We start from the raw sequence: 24,047 nt of genomic DNA on the forward strand, positions 1-24,047 counted from the left end.
GTGAAGTGATGCGGCTCCATCTTCTTTCCAATCGGATGCCCCCGCAGTGATATCGCGGGGCTCCGATCGGTTGCCATGGCAGCCTGAACGCTCTTGAAGCGATCCAGGCCTGCCATGGCTTTCTCCATACTGAGCTATGCACGAGGCATAGCGCAGAATGGCGTGTGTAAAAATCCTATTCACCGTAATAGATCTCTATTATGGTGAATAGGAGAGGGGATCAAAAGATCCCATGTACGAGGCCCCTATGGGGGCTAATTGTTGTAAAAAAAATAATGTGAAAGTAAAGAAAAAAAAAAAACCCTTTCCCAATTTTACATATAAAAATACATAAACAATTAAAAAAATAAACATATTGGGTATGGCCGCATCCGAAAATGTCTGAACTATTAAAATATTTTTACAAAATTCTTGTGCGGTGAACGTAACAACAAAGCAACAGAAAAAAAATGAAAAACACATTTTTTTGTCATTTTGTTCCCCCCCCAAAAAATTGAATAACGGTGATCAAAATGTTGTATATACTACAAAAATGGCATCAATGAAAACTACAGTTCATTACGCAAAAAACAAGCCCTTATAAACTCTGTAGACCGCAATATAAAAAAGTAATAGCTGTCAGAATATAGCGATGCAAAGAAAAGTTAGATTTTTCTGAGGCCTAGTTCACACGAACGTATGGCTTTTATAGTTTTTCACGGATCCGTTGTTCTGTTTTTGAGTTCCGTTGTGTTTCCGTTTCTGTTCCGTTTTTCCGTATGGCATATACAGTATACAGTAATTACATAGAAAAAATTGACTTTAATGGAGCCACGGAACGTGATTTGCGGCCAAATATAGGACATGTTCTATCTTTCAACGGAACGGAAAAATGGAAATACGGAAACGGAATGCATACGGAACACATTCCGTTTTTTTTTGCGGAACCATTGAAATGAATGGTTCCATATACGGACCGTATACGGAACACAAAAAAACGGCCCATACACCCGCAAATGTTTTTTTTTTTTAAAGTAGTAAAACAAAAAAAAACACCCGTTCAGTTTTGGTATCGCCGCATTCGTATTGAGCCTCAGAATAAGAACGTCAGGTCATTTTTAGTGCATAGTGAACGCTGTGATGTCAAAAACCTTGGTGGAATTCTTTTTTTATTTTTTATTTTGCCACACAAATATTTTTTTGCCTTTTTTCTAATACAAGACATAGCAAATTAAATGGTGGCATGAAAAATGCATTTTGTCCCGCAAAAAATAAGCCCTCATATAGCTATGTGAACGGAAAAATTAAAAAGTTATGGCTTTTGGAACATGAGGAGGAAAAATCAAAAATGTAAAAATGAAAATAGGCCTGGTCTTGAAGGGGTTAACCGTCAATTTAGAAACCGCAGAGGCCGCATGCTTTCGCAGTTTGGCCGCATCAGTACCGCTCTGTCTTGGCCTTACACTGATGCCACCAGACCTTATTGGCTGCGAGAGAATAAAATGGCAGCACTTTGCCCAACACCGTGTTCCCTGCTATGGTTTTGGAGTAAAGTATGGTAAACTAAAGGTATAAGGACTCGTATCTGGCTGCAGACCTTTTTTTTTTCTTTTGGTTTCATTGTCATTTTATAATCATTGCTTTATGATGACCAATAGAAATTGTCATCATTCATGAAAGTATTTGTTGGTCACATTTACATATTTTCCCAGTGCGACTCAATTTGGGGAAGGGAACAATTTTCGGTGAGAGAAACATTCCTGTTATAGAAAAATATTCACAGGCGAACATTCTGAAAATGTATCACTTGAAGACTAAATCATAAATGTAAACATGTAGAACTTCTAAAGTTAGCCTTTTACATTACTACTATAGGGACAGAGCCTTGTGTTATTATTGTATTGCATTTACAGTACTTTGTAAGTCTTTCTATAAGGCCTCCTGCACACGAACGTATTTTTTTGCGGTCCGCAAAAAACGGGTTCCGTTTTTCCGTGATCCGTGACCGTTTTTTCGTCCTTGGGTCTTCCTTGCCACCAATGATGATGGGGGGGGGGGGGAGATGGGAGGCCGCACACTGGCCACCAATGTTGTTAATGCTATAGAGGGAGGGGGGGCCGATGGGGGGCGCACACTGTGCCACCAACGAATTATTACAATAGAGGGAGGGAGGGGGGGGCGCACACTGTGCCACCAACGAATAATTACAATAGAGGGGGGGGGGGGGGCTGCACTGGCCATCAATGATATTCAAACTGGGGAGGGGGGGGGGGGGGTCTGCCCCCTGCTGCCTGGCAGCCCTGATCTCTTACAGGGGGATATGATAGTACAATTAACCCTTTCAGGTGCCACACCTGAAGGGGTTAATTGTGCTGATCACGGCCCATGTAAGAGATCGGGTGCTGCCAGGCAGCAGGGGGCAGTCTTGTACACAGTTTGTAGTGTATTCTAACTAGAAGCGTCCCCATCACCATGGGAACGCTTCTGTGTTAGAATATACTGTCGGTTCTGAGTTTTCAGGAAGTGAAAACTCAGCTTTGAAAAAGCTTTATGCAGACGGATCTTCGGATCCGTCTGTATAAAAACTAACCTACGGCCACGGATCACGGACACGGATGCCAATCTTGTGTGCATCCGTGTTCTTTCACGGACCCATTGACTTAAATGGGTCCGTGAACCGTTGGCCGTGAAAAAAATAGGACAGGTCATATTTTTTTCACGGCCATGAAACACGGATCACGGATGCGGCTGCAAAACGGTGCATTTTCCGTTTTTTCCACGGACCCATTGAAAGTCAATGGGGCCGCGAAAAAAAACGGAAAACGGCACAACGGCCACGGGTGCACACAACGGTCGTGTGCAGGAGGCCTAAAACGTAGACATCCTGATAGGGAACGCAGAATGTGAGCTCCTCTGGGGACTGCAAGCAATGATAATGTCTGTAAAGCTCGGCGGAGTATGTCAGCAATATACAATTATTAATACATAAATATTTATACAAATAAATAAATAAACAGATGAATAAAAAAATAAAACATTCAAAGCATTTTTTGTTGAACAGAAACAGCATTAGGGCTCATGCACATGACTGTGGTTTGGGTCCGCATTTGATCCACTTTTTTTGGCGGGTCAGATGCGGACCCATTCACTTCAATGGGGCGGCAGAAGATGCGGACAGCACTCCATATGCTGTCTGCATCCGCACATCTGTTCCATGCCATCTGCAAAATTATAGAACATGTCCCATTCTTGTCCGCTCTATGGCCGCGGATAGAACTGTTCTATTAGAAGCCGGCCGTTCCGCAAAATGCAGATTTCATATGGCCGGTACCGTGGTTTGTGGATCGCAAAAACGCCTACGGACGTGTGCATGGGCCCTTACACTTGAATAAAGATAAAGTGCAGTACCTGACATGGCCATGGTCAACAGTGGCGCTTTTTCATTAAAAAATTTTTTTATCCTGGACAATACCTCTAAATTGTCTTGCATTATTTTATCTTCTACAAATGTCTAATATTGTATATATTTCTTTAACTCTTTTTTAGGTTTTCCTAATCGACCAAAGTCTCTAAAAGTAATCATAAACCCTCACAGCCATAAAGGAGAGGCGCCCAATGTGTATTACCGGCACGTTGCTCCTCTTTTTAAGCTCGCTGACATTCAGACCCACGTTACAGGTAAGTTTGTTTCAATAAATAAATCAGCTGAATAGAGACAGAAAATATTGCTAAGCAACCAAGACAAGCTGCACTTTCGGCTAATCCCCACTGGCTTTCAGCCGCAGCTTAAAGTACAGTAAATCAGGTTACATACCCGATATTACTATATCATCTCATCTCCTGTGTCTTTCACTCACAGCCATCTCTACATCTGAAGTTCACTGCAATTTATTATAAAACTGTAGTTTTTTCTTGACATCAAAATCTGTAATAACTATTATTATGCAGAGTGTTTTATATCTCTAAATATCCAAATCAAAACCTTGTTTTAAAGGCGTTGTGGCATAAACTAATTTTCACTCTAAAGTTTATTTTCATCAAGTACTCTAGCTCCCCTTCCTCCTTAGATTATTATTTTTTTTGTTCTTTTACATTTATCTCCCTTGCAGTTTTCTCTTATCCCCCATGCTTGACTCCTACTTCCTGGTTCGTCATGTGACTGCGGTCCGGTCAGGCCTTAGGGCAGTGAGATGTGTCCTGACATCACCAGTTCTTTTTCTACCTCCACATATTCAAAAAGCTCTTTGTGACTGGATTTATAACAGACGCAACTTGTGCCGATGTCCATCATCTGTTAGAGTAAAATTCCTCTTCATGTCTATCCATCTGTCTGTCTATTATCTCTCTGCCTGTCCTTCCATCCATCATCCCTGATATGTAAATGACCTGCACATAGAGGAGTGAATACTGAACGGAAAGAAGCGATGTGAGCATGTGCGACCTGTATTACAAGGCTCCACTGCAGGACGCAACTAAAAATCTAAACAGATTTGCCTCAGGGCGCAATAGTAGGATAATAACTTTAGAATAAGGCCGTTTTGATAAATGGTGATGTTTGGGGAAAGTGATAGAACAGCGACATCTATTGGATGGGATGCATTTATATTCGTGGCACAACCTTTTTAAGCCGCCTGCACACGGGTGTGGGTGAACGCATATAAGATCCACGCGGCGTTTCCGCGGCATATCTAAAGTGTGGATTTTGGTGCGGATTTGATGTGGTTTTGCCGCAGATCTTACCCTTCCATTGAAAAGGGTGAAATCCGCAGCTAAAACCGCAAACATACATTGACATGCTATTTATTTTTAAATCCGTGCAGCAGGTCAATCTGCAATGTTTACATGAGATTTGTGTAATCTCATACACTTTGCTGGTACTGTAATTCGCTGCGGTTTGTAACGCGCAGGAATCCGTGTAGACAAACTGCACGTATTCCACTCTAAGAAGCAGAACATAACAACTCATTCACACTACTCCTGATAATAAAAGCTTAATAAATGGTATGTTTGTACTGCTCTCATCAGCCCCTACATGGTGCTGGCAGCAGTTTAGCATAGTCAAAACTGCTGACAGATTCTCTTTAAGTAATTTAATTATCTGTAAGAAACTATAGAATACATAGGCGGTCATTTACTAAGCTGAAATACGCCTAAATTAGGTGTATTTCAGACACAGATGGCGGCTCAACGGTTAGTAAATAAATGTGCCCCTTATTCCATGCATCTACTCATGTTCTATATCCTTTTTAAAGTGGATCTTTTCACCCTGTAGCCCTTTAGCCAAACTGTGTGCTATTGTTCAATTTATCAATTAGTCTCACGTTTTTTTTCTTGAAGTCTTCTTGACATAAGTTCATTTTCTTAGTACATTGCTTTAGGAGTCAGATTTGTCTCGTATGCAGCTCCCTATTCCCCGTTCTCTGCAGAGTTGTAATTTCCTACACAGTCCCGTTCAAATGTTATAACACATTCTCATCTTCCGAAGATTACATTTCTTTTTACCTACATACTATTGACTGATTTGACTGGTTTTCTTACTTGTCTATTACAATCCACTTTGTCCGTTAAGCTCTGTACATCACAGGTTTCATTTTCTGACTGTGACACCTGGTGGCCACATCAAGCAGAGGCCACTACAAAGTCTGCTAATGCTACAACTAACAAGATTATGCCTTAAAGGGGTTTTACGGGAATAGTTTTTCTGTGTAATGTAGAAAAGCTGACGCTATAAGTAACAATACATCGGCAGATACAGTCCTTTAGCTCTCATTCACACTAGGGTTGAGCGAATCAGATTCAGATTGCTGTATCTGAACCCAATTCTTATAAAAAAAACTTTGTTCATAATATGGGCTTCGTCCTACTGTAAAATGTATGGCCTTCCCGGAGGTAGTGCCGAAGATTCAGCAAATATTGCGCGAATTACTTCGTCTCGCCTCTATCACGTGTCACTTGGTTTATTTCCATAAATTACTGTATCAAAATACGAAGCTGAACTCGGCTTCATTAGTGAGCGCTGTCACTTCATTCAGCTCTATGGAACTGCTGGAGATAGCCAAGCTCTTGTCACCGGCAGTCCCATAGAGTTGAATGGAGGGGCAGAGATGCGGAACAGGGGCCCCTTGTCTCGTAATCAGCAGGGGGTCAGCAGTCAGACCCCCACTGATCAGACACTTATCCCCGATCCTGTGGATAGAGATTACGTTGTCCTCATAGATTTGGCTTTTTTTATTTGGATTTTTTAAATTAATAATAGAAGCAGTCATTTATTACACCTCCTCATAGGTTTAGGAAGTCTTCAGTACATTTAGAATTAAAGAAAATGGGCCCCATCTTTCAAAACATTCTGTAAGGCCTATTGCACACGGACGTTTTTTTTTTCCGTTTACTGGACGTTTTTTGCGTTCCGTATACGGAACCATTCATTTCAATGGTTCCGCAAAAAAAACGGAATGTACTCCGTATGCATTCCGTTTCCGTATTTCCGTTTTTCCGTTCCGTTTTAACATAGAACATGTCCTATTATTGCCCGCAAATCACAGTCCGTGGCTCCATTCAAGTCAATGGGTCCGCAAAAAAACGGAACACATACGGAAATGCATCCGTATGTATTCCGTTTCCGTTCCGTTTTTTGCTGAACCATCTATTGAAAATGTTATGCCCAGCCCAATTTTATCTATGTAATTACTGTATACTGTATATGCCATACGGAAAAACGGAACGGAAAAGAAACGGAAATACAACGGAAACAAAAAACGGAACAACGGATCCGTGAAAAACGGATCGCAAAACACTGAAAAATCCATACGGTCGTGTGCAATAGGCCTAAGAGATGGGTTAAGGGTGCTTTCACGTGTTATTTTTTTAGTGGTGTTTTTCTTCACATTTGTGTTTTGTTTTTTGTGGTGTTTTTGTTCCTGTGGTTTTTGCGGTAAAAACATCAGCTCCAGTTGTTAGATGAAAGTCTATGGAAAATGTGAAGACACAAAAGAGTATTTTGCTCCTGGTATTTTTGTTAATTTGGAGGGGGGGGGATTACAACCTCCGTTTTTACCTGCTCTGTGACACTTCTTTTCCCCACTGTGCAGGAAGTGGCCATTCAGCCCCGTTCACAATTGCCCCCCCCCCCAATCATAATATTATGGTATATTCTAGCGATATGCCCTAACATTATACATGTGAATACCTCTTAAACTTATAACTTTCGTTTTCCATGAAGTTTCCACTCTATGGACGATAAGGACTCTTTTTCTCTCTGGAAGTTGCCCATAGTAATCATTTAGATGATTGCTTTAATTTACTAAAACATACTGGAAAGTTAAAACATTTTTGATAACTGAGACACAATTTTTCGTTTTCATTTTGGCAATTGGTATGGCTTAAAGGAGTTTTCTGAGATGTTAGTACTGATGACCTCTCCTCAGGATAGTAAATCAAGGTAAGGCCTCATGCACACGACCGTTGTTTGGGTCCGCATCCGAGCCGCCGTTTTGGCGGCTCGGTGGCGGACCCATTCACTTCAATGGGGCCGCAAAAGATGCGGACAGCACTCCGTGTGCTGTCCGCATAGGTTGCTCCGTTCCGCAGCCCCGCTAAAAAAATATAACATGTCCTATTCTTGCCCGCGCTTTGCGGACAAGAATAGGCATTATATTGACGGCCGCCAGGTCCGTTCCGCTAATTGCGGAAGGCACACAGGCAGGCTTCCGTTTTTTGCGGATCCCCGGTTTGCGGACCGCAAAAAACGTCACGGTCGTGTGCATGAGGCCTAAGTAGAAGCAGCACACAACGGTATCCCAGAGCTTTTATGTGGAATGCAACATCTGTATCCAACACCACGGATCCCACGTGGACACAGAACAATTGAAGAAAAAGGTGTTACAGCAGCATCTCCAACGATCTCCTTTATTGTGGTATTTCAAAGCATATGTGCAAACAGGCAATGCAACGTTTCGGCTGTCCTCAGCCTTTGTCAAGCATACAATGTACATCCGTTAATTCCACATATAAATAGTAAAATACTTATACCGCCTCCAACAATCCACTCCAATCATCAGTGTGTGGGTAGATACCTATTGCCCAAGCAAAGACATCCCATTGGGCAGAAATCCCAATGTTTGCTTTGCATAGTAGATGATCGCACCTGAGTTCTTACCTCCAAGGAGTAATCATGTCACAATACATTCCAGCTGCATGTTGGCGTCCATCAAGCGCTACTGCGCATGTCTGGCTGCAAAGCGTCCTGTGTGCACATGGCAAAATCACGCGCGCGTCTAGCATCGCGGGAATCAGCGAGATCTCGTTCGCAATCACATGTTCATGCCTCCGCATCACCAGACGTCATCGTGGTCATCTGACCTGTGTGTTGCAAACAGCTCGTTCCTCCCACTCGCCTGACGTCACGCCGCATCATGTTGCCTAGGACACAGCACCCACTAGTTACTAAGTGCAATCAGATCCCTCAAAGGAGGGAAAAAGATGGGAAAATAACGCACAATCCGTATAGTAATCACAGCTGGAGCGACCCTTGTGGCACACTATGGTGCGATCAGCTACTATAGATTTAAAAACAAATGTCATGAAGTACAGTAAGTGAAAACCAACACAATGTGAATCTCAGGGGGCAATTACAGTAATACACATTAAAATCAATTATTACATGTACATACAAAATCGTATAAAATCTATACATGTGTATATAGAGGAGTACTCTAATCGATCCCTGCAACATTGAACTCCAAATTGAGTCCATAAGGCTGCAATGATCTTAGAGTGTATATCCATTTAAGTTCTTTTTTCCTTTTTGTCCTTATCACCCCCTCTTGTGAGTGTCCCCACTGCATCTATTACCCGGAACCGAAGTTGATTGATAGAGTGTCCACGCTCGACGAAATGCCTCGCCACTGGTTTATCCAGCATCTTCTTCCTAATTGTGCTCTCGCGCTTATTGATCTGTTCCCTGATCTCCATCGTGGGCTCGCCCACATATATGAGACTACAGGGACATTGGATCATATACACAACGTATTTCGATCTACAAGTGAAAAATCCATTAATTCAGTATTTTTTGCCACTATATGGATGCAAAAACATATCCCCTTTCATAATACTGCTGCAATTGCAACAGGACAGACATGGAAAATTGCCGTTCTTCCTAGGGGCCAAATAGATTTGTCCACTCTCACGTGGCTCTCCAACAGCTTAACCAATTTATCATGTAGATTAGTATTTCTTTTGTATGCCATCATTGGAGGAACCTAAAATTCTTTAATCTCAGGCAATCCCTTCTGCAAAATATGCCAATCCTTCCTCAAAATCCTGGCAATATCTCCACTATCCTGTCCATATACAGATACATTGCGAGATGATCGGTCGAGCGTGGACTCCCTATCAATCAACATAACCTTCTCCCGTGTTCTCCTCAGAAGTTTCCTAGGGTAACCTCTTTCTATAAATTTGCTACACATCTCATCTGTTCTTTTAGAGAAGTCATTGTCGTCTGAGACAATTCTTCTCACGCGCAAAAGTTGGCTCCATGGTAAGCTCAGGATAGGTCATTGGTTGGGGTCCGACACCCGGGACCCCTGCCGATCAGCTGTTGGAGAAGCCGGTGACGTTCATCAGTCACATGGCCTAGGCACAGCTCAGCCCCATTTAAGTGAATGAGGCTGAGCTGCAATACCAAGCACATCTGCTATACAATGTACGGCGCTGTGCTTGGTGAGCTGCAAGAAGGCTGTGGTGCCGCTGCCTTCTCAAAACAGCTGATTGCGGTGGTCCCAGGTGTCGGACCGCCACCGATCAGATACCGATGACCTATCCAGAGGATAGGTCATCAGTAAAAAAAAAATCTTGGAAAACCCTTTTAAAGGGGTTGTCTGACCCAGAACAAATATTGAAAAAAAGGACCAAAACGCTGTAAAAAATAAATAAATAAATCATACTATCCCCTGCCGGTGAAGCGAGTATGATTTATTTTAATTTTATTTTTTACAGCACTCTGAACCTTCGCCTCTCCTGCACCGAACACGGAGGCAGGCTCGCACTCCGCGTCCTGCTGTGGCGCCGAGCGGGGAGCGGCTCGGCGTCCTTATTGCTGGGGTAATGGGGGGTGGAGCGCGCCCGGCCGCACGCTTCCTCTTTGTGCAGCCGGCGTCCCCCATTCCCATGGTGATGGGCAGGGGGCTGAGCGCCGAGCTGGGCACTTGGCAGTCGGCTGCAGTCATGGTGGGAGGTCATGTGGCACTGGGCACGTCACATGACCCCTGCCATTCAGTATATAAACAGGCAACCTGCTGGCCACAGGTTGCCTGTGATTAAGTGTCTTAAGGCTATTGCTATCGTGTTCCCTGCACTAATGTGGATATTGACCCGTGCCTGTTTTTTGACCCGCTACTGCCTGCTCCTAGTTCCTGACGTGACCTTTTGGCTTGACCTTCAGCTTGTGACCTGACCTGTCTTTGTCCACTCCTGTGAACTGATGCTACCTCCTGGTTTTTGACCCTTTGGCTTGCATTCGGACTCGTCTTGTTGTTTCTCCCTGTGTAGACTCTACCTCTGTGTTGGAACCCCGGCCTTGCCGGCCGCCCTATTGGCATAGCTTGGTCTTTTACTGTGTCACCGCTCCGCCCGCTATTCCATCTCTGTCTCTTCGCACTTATTGAGGTCAGGGACCGCCGCCCAGTTGCGCTCTGTTACCTAGGACGGGCAAGTGCAAGTAGGTAGGGACAGAGGCGTGGGTGGCAGACAGTGGGTGCACCTACTCCCTTCCTATCCGGCGGCGTGACACAGGCATTTTCAATTTGTTTGACCTCTGTGTTGATCACAGACCCTCACTGGATAATCTTTATCACTATACTATGTATACTGGACTTGCAGCGCTGAGGTCCTAGGTCCCAATCCAACCAAGGACAACATCTGCACTCCAAAGACATCCTGATAGGGAATCTAGATTGTGAGCCCCATTGGGGACAGCAAATGATGATAATGTCTGTGAAGCGCTGCGGAATATGTTGTCACTATATAAAGTAAGGCTAGTTTTACACTAGCGCTTTTAGATCTGCAGGATCTCTCTGCTGCCGCCTTGCTTTCTGGCCCTATTTTAGTCTGGACGATTCTTGGCATGTTTGTCGGTTTGCGGCTGGATCTCCATCGGTCCCCATTATAGTAAATGGGCCGGCGGGTATCAGGTAACGCCCGGCATTACCGGTTCCAGACACCTCCGACATGCTGCTCCCTACTGGAACAGCCTGCCGGAGATAGATTAAGATGTCTGACTATAGTGTGAAACTAGCTTAAGTGAAAAAAATTCTATAAAATTATATTATCTGCCCTGTCCGTAAATGTTTTAAAATCCCCACCAAATTTAGGCAAAACAGATACAAATGAGTAAATATTAATAGGTATGAGTTTTGAAGCTGTTTTACTATAAAATGTCTAATTGTCATTAACGACCTATCCCAGTTTTATTATAATTTTTCTTCATTTTTCAAGTCAAATTACCATATCACCCCGTCTAGAATACCAAAGCGCCCCGTAACCCATTCTTATACCAGACCTCAACCAAAAACAGACAACCATGAAAGATTGATGTAATCTTGCATGTAACGATGCACATTCTTACACAAAACATCCATCTGTAAGTGTCATGTCAGTCAAGAGGAATCTTTGATGGTTGGTTACAGCTGTGGAGTCTCTTCTGGCATTGCTGCCCTAGAAAATGCTAAACGTGGTTGCGCTTCTCTCTGCCATCTGCAGCTTGGCTTTTCGGTTTTGCTCTGGCATTTTAGATGCTGCACAGGGCATCACGAGAGGCTAAGATGACAATGTGGAGTGACAGATTCATTTCCTCTAGAGGGTATGTATTCTGGTATGTTGTCGTGCCACCCTTCTTTTTGAGCTTTGTTGCATTGTTACTGGTATTTGGCTTTTTTAAATATTTCTTATTTGAGTGTATCTGCTTTTTGCCAGGGTTCTAAATAATGCTGATCATTGTTAATTTCTGACCTTTCAATTTCTAATGTTTTCTAATCATTAGTATATCATTTATTGTATTTATTATGTTAATCATCTTACCTGAGGCAGAGATTTCTTTCTGTTACTTTTTTACTACTTTATAAAGAGAAGGGTAATGTTGGTTGGGACCCGGTTCAGAACCATCTAATGATTTCCCCCGTCATCATTTACCACGTGCTGACCAAATAAAGCTACTTTCACATCCGCGTTTTTCCTTTCCGGTATTCAGATCCAGCAGAGGATCTCAATACCAGAGAAAAAACGCTTCTGTTTTGTCCCCATTCATTGTCAATAGGGACAAAACTGAACTGAAGGGAACGGAGTGCACCAGAATGCATTCCATTCTGTTTGGTTGCGTTCCCATGCCGGACATAAAAACGCTGCAAGCAACGTTTTTTTGTCCGGCATGGGATGCGGAGCAAGACAGATCTGTCATGAAACACAATGTAAGGCCTCATGCACACGACCGTTGTTTTATTCTGTGTCCGTTGTTCCATTTTTCGTGATTTTCTGCAGACCCATTGACTTTCAATAGGTCCGTTGAAAACTCGGCTAATGCACCGTTTGTCGTCCGTGATCCGTGGTTCCAGTCCGTCAAAAAAATATAACCTGTCCTATTGTTTTCACGGAAAACGGTTCGCGGCCCCATTCAAGTCAATGGGACCGTGAAAAAACGCGGAGGCACACAAGATTGTCATCCGCGTCTGTTTTATTCCTATCATTTGCATGGCAAACTTGACTTAGACTTTTTTTTACTTTCCTTCATGTCTGGTGATCCTCCAAAAATAAAGGAAGACACACGGAAACGGATCACGGAACAACGGAACCCCATTTTGCGGAACAGAACACAACAACGGTCGTGTGCATGAGGCCTAAGTCAGTGGTGCCGGATCCATTTTCTCAGACTAAGTAGAAAACGGATCCATCATGGCTATTTTAAAGATAATACAACCGGATTCGTTCATAACGGATTCTGCGGGTTGTATTATCTAGATGAAAGCGTTTTTGATTATCCATTTGTGAAAGCAACCTAATACAGTCATAAAGTAATCAAATAACATAATAATAAAGTGTCCAAATAGCACTGCCAGACAGTTGCTTAAATAATGCCCATTTGACAAATGATTAAAGGGGTTCTCTGGGCATTTTATCTAATTACCGTATGGTGATAACCTGTGGAGGGAAGTCCGTTCACATAGCACTTATCCTCCCTTGCTCCCCCGATGCCGCGGTCTCCTCTGCACTGACGCATGCTGTGGCCACTTCTGCCCAGGTCCCAACCGGATGTGGCCACTTCTTTTCCTGTTCGGCTGCATTATAGTCAACACAGCTGAACAGGAAGAGAAGGGTCCGCATCAGGGGAGTGAGGGAAGGCAAGTGCTATGTAAAAGGGGTTACCTGCACAGTTTAGCACCATACTGTAACAAGACAAAATGCCCAGCAAACCCAATAAATTAGGGAATGAAGTTTCATCCCGTCTAGTGGCCTTTTCATCGGTTTAAGCACATAAATGTAAGTCGGGGTAGAAGATCCAGAGTGAGTGACGCTGCTTTCAGTAATGGCTAGAAAGCCCCTGAGTAGCCAGTGCAGAGTAAAGGAGTGTTAGTGGCCCTGATGAGATGATTATGTCATGATGTGCAAAATAGAAGTACATCCAGCAGTAGTTTATACATAGTCCAATTTGTCTCCCCAGATGATGAAGTATGGTGGCTGGTAAAGTTACAGATGATGATACCTCTGGTATTCTATCTTGCTGATCTTGTGAACTTCTGGCTAACAGCTAAGAGCTGGCACTCTAGGTGCCCCCTGTGTAATGCAGGCTTTTTTTTAGTTGGCCTGGTCTGGCTGTGATCTAGATGATGGTTGTCTGAGCCGTAGTTCCTCACCTGCAGCAGAATCTGGATAGCTATGGTTGTGGTCACTCTGCTGACTGTAACACTGTGGCTTTGCAGAATGTCTGTAATTTTGCCTTTGAAGTCTCATTGGAGTAGTTGTCTAACAGATGAGTTGGTTCTCTGGTTATCCAATTTCAGCACTGACCTGTCATATTGACACATGAATGATACAGCTAATCTCTGGTGACATCCATGAGGCTGACTCACCACATCTGGTCAATTTGATTGGAGCTGAGTGAAGAAAGATCAGTAAGGGACTGGGAAAGCATGATTTGGAAGGCAACTCCATTTAAGGATTGTCCAGTCTGGAAAATACATTTTCATATTCCTCATTAGAGAATTCTGAGTTAATAGAGGGAGATCCTCTGTTCAGGATCTCCTTCTTTTACAAAAAATATCTCTCACCCTGGAGAACCTGTTCTGTCCTGCATTATATGCAACTTCTTTATATGAATAAGTAGAATGCAATACTTCACCTCCCCTGTGATGGTGCTGTAGGGAAATTGAACACTTAGTGCAGGTTTCCCCACAATTCCAGCTGATCATTGGGGGTCCCACTTTGTAATCTGCTAATTGTCAATGAACCGTTTTAACACATAGATTGCCCAAATTGTACTCCCTTAAAGGGGTTATCCAATTCTAAAAATGCCCCTGTCACGGACGTTCCCGTGACAGGTGGCAGGAGATCGGTGAGACTGGCAACACGTGGTTTGATCTGACATGTTTTCCGTTTGGATCAAATGATGTCTGTTTTGTTTCTGGTGCTTGCCACACCTTCTTTCCCCAGGTGTGGCTATTGTGGTCATTTTACCTTCTCTATTTATAGTTGCTTCTCCAACAATGCTGTGCGGTTTATAGCTTCTGTTTGTAACCTTGGATAGATGGTTGTATCTCGGCTGCGTTCCTGGTGCTTCCATTGTTCCTTTGAAGTCAAGTCTTTCCTTTCCCTTTTGTATTTTGTTTGGGTTCTGTGTGTTGCATTTCCCTATTGTTTGTATTAGGCCTGAAGGAGACTCCTGTTCGTCCTTTCTTTTGGAGGAACAGGTAGTCTCGTCCCTGCCATTAGTACCAGGGTCTTATAGGGCTTGATAGGACTTTAGGTATTCCTGTGTATGAACTCACCTATCTTTGGGGTCTGTTCATACTGGTAGTCAGTCAGGATTTTGGTTAGGGTTTTCACTAGGAGGTGTCCATCTTCCTTCCCTAGTTCTCAGACCTGATTTCCTATTCCCCCCTTCCCTCCTATGCTTGGTGTAGTATTTCCCTCCCACACCGAAGCATAACAGCCCCCAACAATGCCCGGGCCCCTCCTATAGATCATACCAGGCCATGACCGTGACTAGCCTCTCTAGCATTATGGCTGATGTCCCCCGTGATGCTAGGGAGGCTGGTCACAGTCATGGCCTATATTGGCTGCACCGCCTGTCACTGGGTAGATCCAGCGGTGGCCTTGCGGGAATCCAGAGTGACACAGGTGCCAGGGATCGGTGTAAGTATGATCTAAAGGATCATTGTGGGGGACATTTTTAGACTTGGATGACCTCCTTTAAAGGAGTTGTCCAGCTCCCACATGTTTTTGAACTAACTCCACGTCCCACCTAGTGGTTCTTGTCAAGGGAAGCATACTTACCTGCACCCTGATGCTGGATTCTGGCTCTGTGTGTCCACCAGTGTCTTCAAGGCATTTCATTCAAGTCATGTAAACTTCTGCCATGGATGGTGGTCACGTGCCCCCGATTTTATTATTACATTTCATGCCCTAGTACATGTAGCTAAAAAGACTAACAGGAAGGGAGTCTATATGCTTTTTACCATCCACATGTCACCCCTGGTGGCCTGAATCCATGAGATCAGTACATGGCCTCCCCACATATTACTAAATTATATAGCTAAGACTACTACATGCTTAATACAAATATGGAACTCATGTTATTAATGTAAAAAGGTCCTGTCTCCTCCCCAGACATGTCTATTATAGTAAATAAGTGTATTCCCTTCAAAATACCAATTCTGGATAATATTTTCCTATAACTCTTTGTTGTGCTGTTCCTTGGTTAAACCTTCAAGAAATTTGCTAATAAATTGACCACTGAGTGTCATCATTCCTCCTGTCAAATGGACATGTCCCTACACAGTCTGGAAGGGCACACCCCTTTGACAAGGGAAATGGTAACACCCAGGCCCAGATTTGCTAATATGTCTGTAAAAAAAAAAAAAAGCGGTTCAGTGTGCGTATCTAGGGTTTCTACACTTTTACCGACATGCTTTCCATGGGTGGGGCTTAGCAGGAAGGGGTGGGGCTTCACAGGGAAGGGGGCAGGCCTAAGATGCTCCATTTTTCTCCAATTCTGGCATAAAAATGTCTCGAAGTAAGACAGCCAATAGTTGGTATAAAGTCAGAGAAAAGTGTCCATCCCTGCCTGAGCCCCTGTGATAGATACAGTGCAGGTATAGACGGCCCGTCTTAGCTTATGCCTTCTACAGGATTAGTAAATCTGGGCCCAAGATGTCAGTTTATTCAGAAATTTGTAAGGGGAATAATAATTTATATTCTAAAATAGAATAGGTTCAGAGTCTAAGAGTTGCTTTTTATGGGGTTGTCTAATGTACAAAACCCATTTTGTTAACTTTTTAGGGGGAACAACAGAAGAAGACTACATTGTATAATTATAGATGCTCCAGTGCTTATCGTGTACTAAACCAATCTTGTCAGGAAGGCTTGCAAATTTTTTCAATGTGACTTGCAGATGTTGGAATCATTTGACGTATTTTAAAATTCTTTTAAAGGGAACTGTCATGTTGAACATACAGTCCGATCTGTGGGCAGCACGTTATAGAGCAGGAAGAGCTGAGCAGATTAATATATAGACTTGTGGATAATGATTCGGTAAAACCTGTAATCTAACCCTCTGGTCATTCTGGGCTTAATAGTGGTTAACAGCTATTACTATTACTGCACTTCTATTAGGAAATCTGTCAATCACTGAGTAGTAATGGACTCCTAAGTACAGAGTGGTCAGTAATTTAAATTAATAAATTAAAAGTATATTGAAGCTTTTCCCATAAAACTGTATATCGGTGTGCTCTATAACAAGCGGCCTGCAGATCAGACACCATGTTCAACGTGACAGGTTCCCTTTAAGATGTTGACATTTTACAAAACCATGAATTACATTCACAGTTATGACATATGTTAGAACGGTGTACAAATACATCTCAATATTGTCTTATTTTCTGTCTTTATAGAAACTAATTATAAAGGACATGCCCTTGCGTTACTTACAGAATGTGAACTCCAGGAGTATGACGGGTATGTTACTTAGGTACTAAATAAATTGTAGTAGATATAGCGACTGTAGAGTGTAAGAAAGCGAGTTAAAAAGTATAAAATTGTAACCCATTGTACTATGTTGAGAGCACTGAACATTGTATACATGTCCGTTATGTTTTTAAAATTCAATAAAATTAGAATTGTTAAAAAAAAAAAAAGTATAAAATTACAGCAGAGTTGCCAAAACAGAATTACTATAGTTAGGCTAGTTTGACACTAGCGCTAAAATGTTCCAGCAGAGAACATCCTGCCAGAGTTCTCAGAATGCCACCGGAATGCCTGTCCGATAGGATAGGTCATCAATGTCAGATCAGTGGGGTTCCGACTCCCACCACTCCCGCCGATCAGATGTTTAAAGAGGTAGTGGTGAGTTTTCTCTCTTGTAGAGGTGGCACAGTCTCAATTGGTCTTTATTAAAAATATAGAATCCTGTACGTAGCTGAGATGCTGTAGTAGCAGCCTGTGGATTTTCTCACTTTTTCGTCATTTGGGAAGCAGACAGGCTCCTTATCCCTGCTCTCTGACATTATAAACACTCATTAAAGCTCAATCCTTATCTTACTGATAAGAATGTGCCTAAACCCCTTAAGGACTCAGCCCTATTTCACCTTAAGGACTCGGCAAACATGGCGTACCGGTACGTCCTAAGTCCCTAAGGGGTTAAATATGTGTTTATGACCTCTTAGTAATTTACAGATAAGGGTTATTAGGCACAAAGTGAAACTGAAATTAGGATGCAGACAGCTAGAAAAACAGTTAACCCATTGTGACAGAACGGCTCAATATTGTTAATAAAGACCAACTGAAAAAATGATTTTTTTTAGCCCCAAATTGGTAAAATGCAATGATTAAAAAAATTGTCCCTAAAGGTGTGCATAGTCGTTAAGATCTTTACATACTGGAGAGATGGGTCTAATTTCAGTGGGTGCTCCGAAAGCTACGGTAAATAGAGTAGTTCTATTATGCTGTTTTCCTGCAGATCACCTTCTTTTCTAGGAACATCCAGTCTTAAAAAGTTTGTCCTAACCATTTAAGGCTTTAAATTGAGTTGTTCTGTATTGTGCAAAAACTGTACCATATTAAAAGCCCCTGTAGGAACCCCGCACTTCCTTGCTGTAGGAGTCATTGCACTATAGTGGCCGGAAGCAGGGTGTCAGTACATCAAACCTTTAAGATTTCTCTTGGAGGATGGTTGTGTGAAGAGTAGATGCCAGCATTATAAAATATGATAGTTTTGGGAGTGTAAGAGTTTTTATTTTTTTTATGGGGTTGTCTATTGTACAAAACCCATTTTCATATATTTTTTTGTTTAGATAAATACCTTTCCTTGCGGGGTACACCCGCTGATGCTGCCACCCTGCCTGTTTTTATTCAAATAGCGCTCCTACGCCCCACTGTGCCCCCCTGCAGTTTTCCCGCTCAGTATGTTAATACTGAGCATCGGTACAGGAAGGAGGAGACGCCAGGGTTTCTCAATGGCATCTTATTTTTCAAAGTAGCGAGCGGTGAGGGGCCGAAGTAGACGGCCTGTCACCTTTATTGTAATCTATGCCAGGAAACTGTCATAGATTATAGCAAAGCTCTACACCAGCTACCTTGCTGGTCTAAATCTCCACTTTGGTGCATGTACCTGAACAGATGCGCAACAAGTATTAAGAGGCAGGTGCCTCTTAGTAAAGGTGGTGGGGGAGAGATTAACCACCTCAGCCCCTGTGGCTTAAACACCCTGAAAGACCAGGCCACTTTTTACACTTCTGCACTACACTACTTTCACCGTTTATTACTCGGTCATGCAACTTACCACCCAAATGAATTTTACCTCCTTTTCTTCTCACTAATAGAGCTTTCATTTGGTGGTATTTCATTGCTGATGACATTTTTACTTTTTTTGTTATTAATCGAAATTTAACGATTTTTTTGCAAAAAAATGACATTTTTCACTTTCAGTTGTAAAATTTTGCAAAAAAAAACGACATCCATATATAAATTTTGCTCTAAATTTATTGTTCTACATGTCTTTGATAAAAAAAAAATGTTTGGGTAAAAAAAAATGGTTTGGGTAAAAGTTATAGCGTTTACAAACTATGGTACAAAAATGTGAATTTCCGCTTTTTGAAGCAGCTCTGACTTTCTGAGCACCTGTCATGTTTCCTGAGGTTCTACAATGGCCAGACAGTACAAACACCCCACAAATGACCCCATTTCGGAAAGTAGACACCCTAAGGTATTCGCTGATGGGCATAGTGAGTTCATAGAACTTTTTATTTTTTGTCACAAGTTAGCGGAAAATGATGATTTTTTTTTTTTTTCTTACAAAGTCTCATATTCCACTAACTTGTGACAAAAAATAAAAAGTTCTATGAACTCACTATGCCCATCAGTGAATACCTTTGGGTGTCTTCTTTCCAAAATGGGGTCACTTGTGGGGTAGTTATACTGCCCTGGCATTCTAGGGGCCCAAATGTGTGGTAAGGAGTTTGAAATCAAATTCTGTAAAAAATGGCCAGTGAAATCCGAAAGGTGCTCTTTGGAATGTGGGCCCCTTTGCCCACCTAGGCTGCAAAAAAGTGTCACACGTGGTATCTCCGTATTCAGGAGAAGTTGGGCAATGTGTTTTGGGGTGTCATTTTACATATACCCATGCTGGGTGAGATAAATATCTTGGTCAAATGCCAACTTTGTATAAAAAAATGGGAAAAGTTGTCTTTTGCCAAGATATTTCTCTCGCCCAGCATGGGTATATGTAAAATGACACCCCAAAACACATTCCCCAACTTCTCCTGAATACGGAGATACCACATGTGTGACACTTTTTTTCAGCCTAGGTGGGCAAAGGGGCCCACATTCCAAAGAGCACCTTTCGGATTTCACCAGTCATTTTTTACTGAATTTGATTTCAAACTCCTTACCACACCTTTGGGCCCCTAGAATGCCAGGGCAGTATAACTACCCCACAAGTGACCCCATTTTGGAAAGAAGACACCCCAAGGTATTCGCTGATGGGCATAGTGAGTTCATAGAAGTTTTTATTTTTTGTCACAAGTTAGTGGAATATGAGACTTTGTAAGGAAAAAAATTAATAAAAAACTCATCATTTTCCACTAACTTGTGACAAAAAATAAAAAATTCTAGGAACTCGCCATGCCCCTCACGGAATACCTTGGGGTGTCTTCTTTCCAAAATGGGGTCACTTGTGGGGTAGTTATACTGCCCTGGCATTCTAGGGGCCCAAATGTGTGGTAAGGAGTTTGAAATCAAATTCTGTAAAAAATGGCCAGTGAAATCCGAAAGGTGCTCTTTGGAATGTGGGCCCCTTTGCCCACCTAGGCTGCAAAAAAGTGTCACACATGTGGTATCTCCGTATTCAGGAGAAGTTGGGGAATGTGTTTTGGGGTGTCATTTTACATATACCCATGCTGGGTGAGATAAATATCTTGGTCAAATGCCAACTTTGTATAAAAAAATGGGAAAAGTTGTCTTTTGCCAAGATATTTCTCTCACCCAGCATGGGTATATGTAAAATGACACCCCAAAACACATTCCCCAACTTCTCCTGAATACGGAGATACCACATGTGTGACACTTTTTTGCAGCCTAGGTGGGCAAAGGGGCCCACATTCCAAAGAGCACCTTTCGGATTTCACCAGTCATTTTTTTCTGAATTTGATTTCAAACTCCTTACCACACCTTTGGGCCCCTAGAATGCCAGGGCTGTATAACTACCCCACAAGTGACCCCATTTTGGAAAGAAGACACCCCATGGTATTCGCTGATGGGCATAGTGAGTTCATGGAAGTTTTTATTTTTTGTCACAAGTTAGTGGAATATGAGACTTTGTAAGGAAAATAAAAATAAAAAATCATCATTTTCCACTAACTTGTGACAAAAAATAAAAAATTCTAGGAACTCGCTATGCCCCTCACGGAATACCTTGGGGTGTCCTCTTTCCAAAATGGGGTCACTTGTGGGGTAGTTATACTGCCCTGGCATTTTCCAGGGGCCCTAATCTGTGGTAAGTAGGTAAATGACCTGTGAAATCCGAAAGGTGCTCTTTGGAATGTGGGCCCCCCTTGCCCACCTAGGCTGCAAAAAAGTGCCACACATGTGGTATCGCCGTACTCAGGAGAAGTTGGGGAATGTGTTTTGGGGTGTCATTTTACATATACCTATGCTGGGTGAGATAAATATCTTGGTCAAATGCCAACTTTGTATAAAAAAAATGGGAAAAGTTGTCTTTTGCCAAGATATTTCTCTCACCCAGCATGGGTATATGTAAAATGACACCCCAAAACACATTCCCCAACTTCTCCTGATTACGGCGATACCAGATGTGTGACACTTTTTTGCAGCCTAGATGCGTAAAGGGGCCCACATTCCTTTTATGAGGGCATTTTTAGACATTTGGATCCCAGACTTCTTCTCACGCTTTAGGGCCCCTAGAATGCCAGGGCAGTATAAATACCCCACATGTGACCCCATTTTGGAAAGAAGACACCCCAAGGTATTCAATGAGGGGCATGGCGAGTTCATAGAATTATTTTTTTTTTGGCACAAGTTAGCGGAAATTGATTTTATTTATTTTTTTCTCACAAAGTCTCCCTTTCCGCTAACTTGGGACAAAAATTTCAATCTTTCATGGACTCAATATGCCCCTCACGGAATACCTGGGGGTGTCTTCTTTCCGAAATGGGGTCACATGTGGGGTATTTATACTGCCCTAGCATTCTAGGGGCCCTAAAGCGTGAGAAGAAGTCTGGAATATAAATGTCTAAAAATTTTTACGCATTTGGATTCCGTGAGGGGTATGGTGAGTTCATGTGAGATTAAATTTTTTGACACAAGTTAGTGGAATATGAGACTTTGTAAGAAAAAAATAATAATTTCCGCTAACTTGGGCCAAAAAAATGTCTGAATGGAGCCTTACAGAGGGGTGATCAATGACAGGGGGGTGATCAATGACAGGGGGGTGATCAGGGAGTCTATATGGGGTGATCACCCCCCTGTCATTGATCACCCCCCTATAAGGCTCCATTCAGATGTCCGTATGTGTTTTGCGGATCCGATCCATGTATCCGTGGATCCATAAAAATCATACGGACATCTGAATGCAGCCTGACAGGGGGGGTGATCAATGACAGGGGGGGGGGGATCAATGACAGGGGGGTAATCAATGACAGGGGGGTGATCAGGGAGTCTATATGGGGTGATTACCACAGTCATTGATCACGCCCCTGTAAGGCTCCATTCAGACGTCCGTATGCATTTTGCGGATCCGATCCATCTATCAGCGGATCCGTAAAAATCATGCGGACATCTGAATGGAGCTTTACAGGGGGGTGATCAATGACAGGGGGGTGATCAGGGAGTCTATATGGGGTGATCACCACAGTCATTGATCACGCCCCTGTAAGGCTCCATTCAGACGTCCGTATGCGTTTTGCGGATCCGATCCATCTATCAGTGGATCCGTAAAAATCATGCGGACATCTGAATGGAGCTTTACAGGGGGGTGATCAATGACAGGGGGGTGATCAGGGAGTCTATATGGGGTGATCACCACAGTCATTGATCACGCCCCTGTAAGGCTCCATTCAGACGTCCGTATGCGTTTTGCGGATCCGATCCATCTATCAGTGGATCCGTAAAAATCATGCGGACATCTGAATGGAGCTTTACAGGGGGGTGATCAATGACAGGGGGGTGATCAATGACAGGGGGGTGATCAGGGAGTCTATATGGGGTGATCACCACAGTCATTGATCACGCCCCTGTAAGGCTCCATTCAGACGTCCGTATGCGTTTTGCGGATCCGATCCATCTATCAGTGGATCCGTAAAAATCATGCGGACGTCTGAATGGAGCTTTACAGGGGGGTGATCAATGACAGGGGGGTAATCAATGACAGGGGGGTGATCAGTGAGTCTATATGGGGTGATCACCACAGTCATTGATCACGCCCCTGTAAGGCTCCATTCAGACGTCCGTATGCGTTTTGCGGATCCGATCCATCTATCAGTGGATCCGTAAAAATCATGCGGACGTCTGTATGAAGCTTTACAGGGGGGTGATCAATGACAGGGGGGTGATCAATGACAGGGGGGTGATCAGGGAGTCTATATGGGGTGATCAGGGTGATCAAGGGTGAATAAGGGGTTAATAAGTGACAGGGGGGGGGGTGTAGTGTAGTGGTGCTTGGTGCAACATATTACTGAGCTACCTGTGTCCTCTGGTGGTCGATCCAAACAAAGGGGACCACCAGAGGACCAGGTAGCAGGTATATTAGACGCTGTTATCAAAACAGCGTCTAATATACCTGTTAGGGGTTAAAAAAATCACGTCTCCAGCCTGCTAGCGAACGATCGCCGCTGGCAGGCTGGAGATCCACTCTCTCACCTTCCGTTCCTGTGAGCGCGCGCGCCTGTGTGCGCGCGTTCACAGGAAATCTCGAGTCTCGCGAGAGGACGCGCCGGCGCGTCCAGGAGGAATGAATCAACCACCTCCACGACGCGTCGCTGCGTTCGGCGGTCCGGAGGTGGTTAAAGGGGTTGCAATAAAGTTAATACAAGACACTTAGTAACGTATTTGCTGGCCTCATTTATTGTACCATCACTTTATACACTGCTCGTGTCCAGTGGTTAGGACCACCGCTACAGCGCAGATACGAGGTGGCCAGGACAGTATATGCTAAGCTTGCATGCCTATGTACTTTTCCGGCCACCAGAGAGTCTGGCCCTTTTTCCTATAGTCTGCAAGCACGACCACCACTGCTGGATTGCAGGGTGGTCTGTAACCATGGAAACGAGACACGTATAATGTGATGGGAAAAT

At 43.2% G+C, this 24,047-nt stretch overlaps 1 protein-coding gene across 1 annotated transcript in view; it reads left to right on the forward strand.

The window, feature by feature from the left end:
• The window catches only part of CERKL (ceramide kinase like), a 139,874-nt gene that overhangs the window by 71,790 nt on the left and 44,037 nt on the right, over positions 1-24,047 (forward strand). The window contains exons 3-4 of the mRNA XM_040441505.1: positions 3,526-3,657; positions 17,136-17,199. Coding sequence (XP_040297439.1) covers positions 3,526-3,657; positions 17,136-17,199 — 196 coding nt within the window. The remainder of the gene's footprint in view (positions 1-3,525; positions 3,658-17,135; positions 17,200-24,047) is intronic.

The sequence above is a fragment of the Bufo bufo genome, chromosome 7 (assembly GCF_905171765.1).
Source record: "Bufo bufo chromosome 7, aBufBuf1.1, whole genome shotgun sequence".
NCBI classification, from domain to species: domain Eukaryota; kingdom Metazoa; phylum Chordata; class Amphibia; order Anura; family Bufonidae; genus Bufo; species Bufo bufo.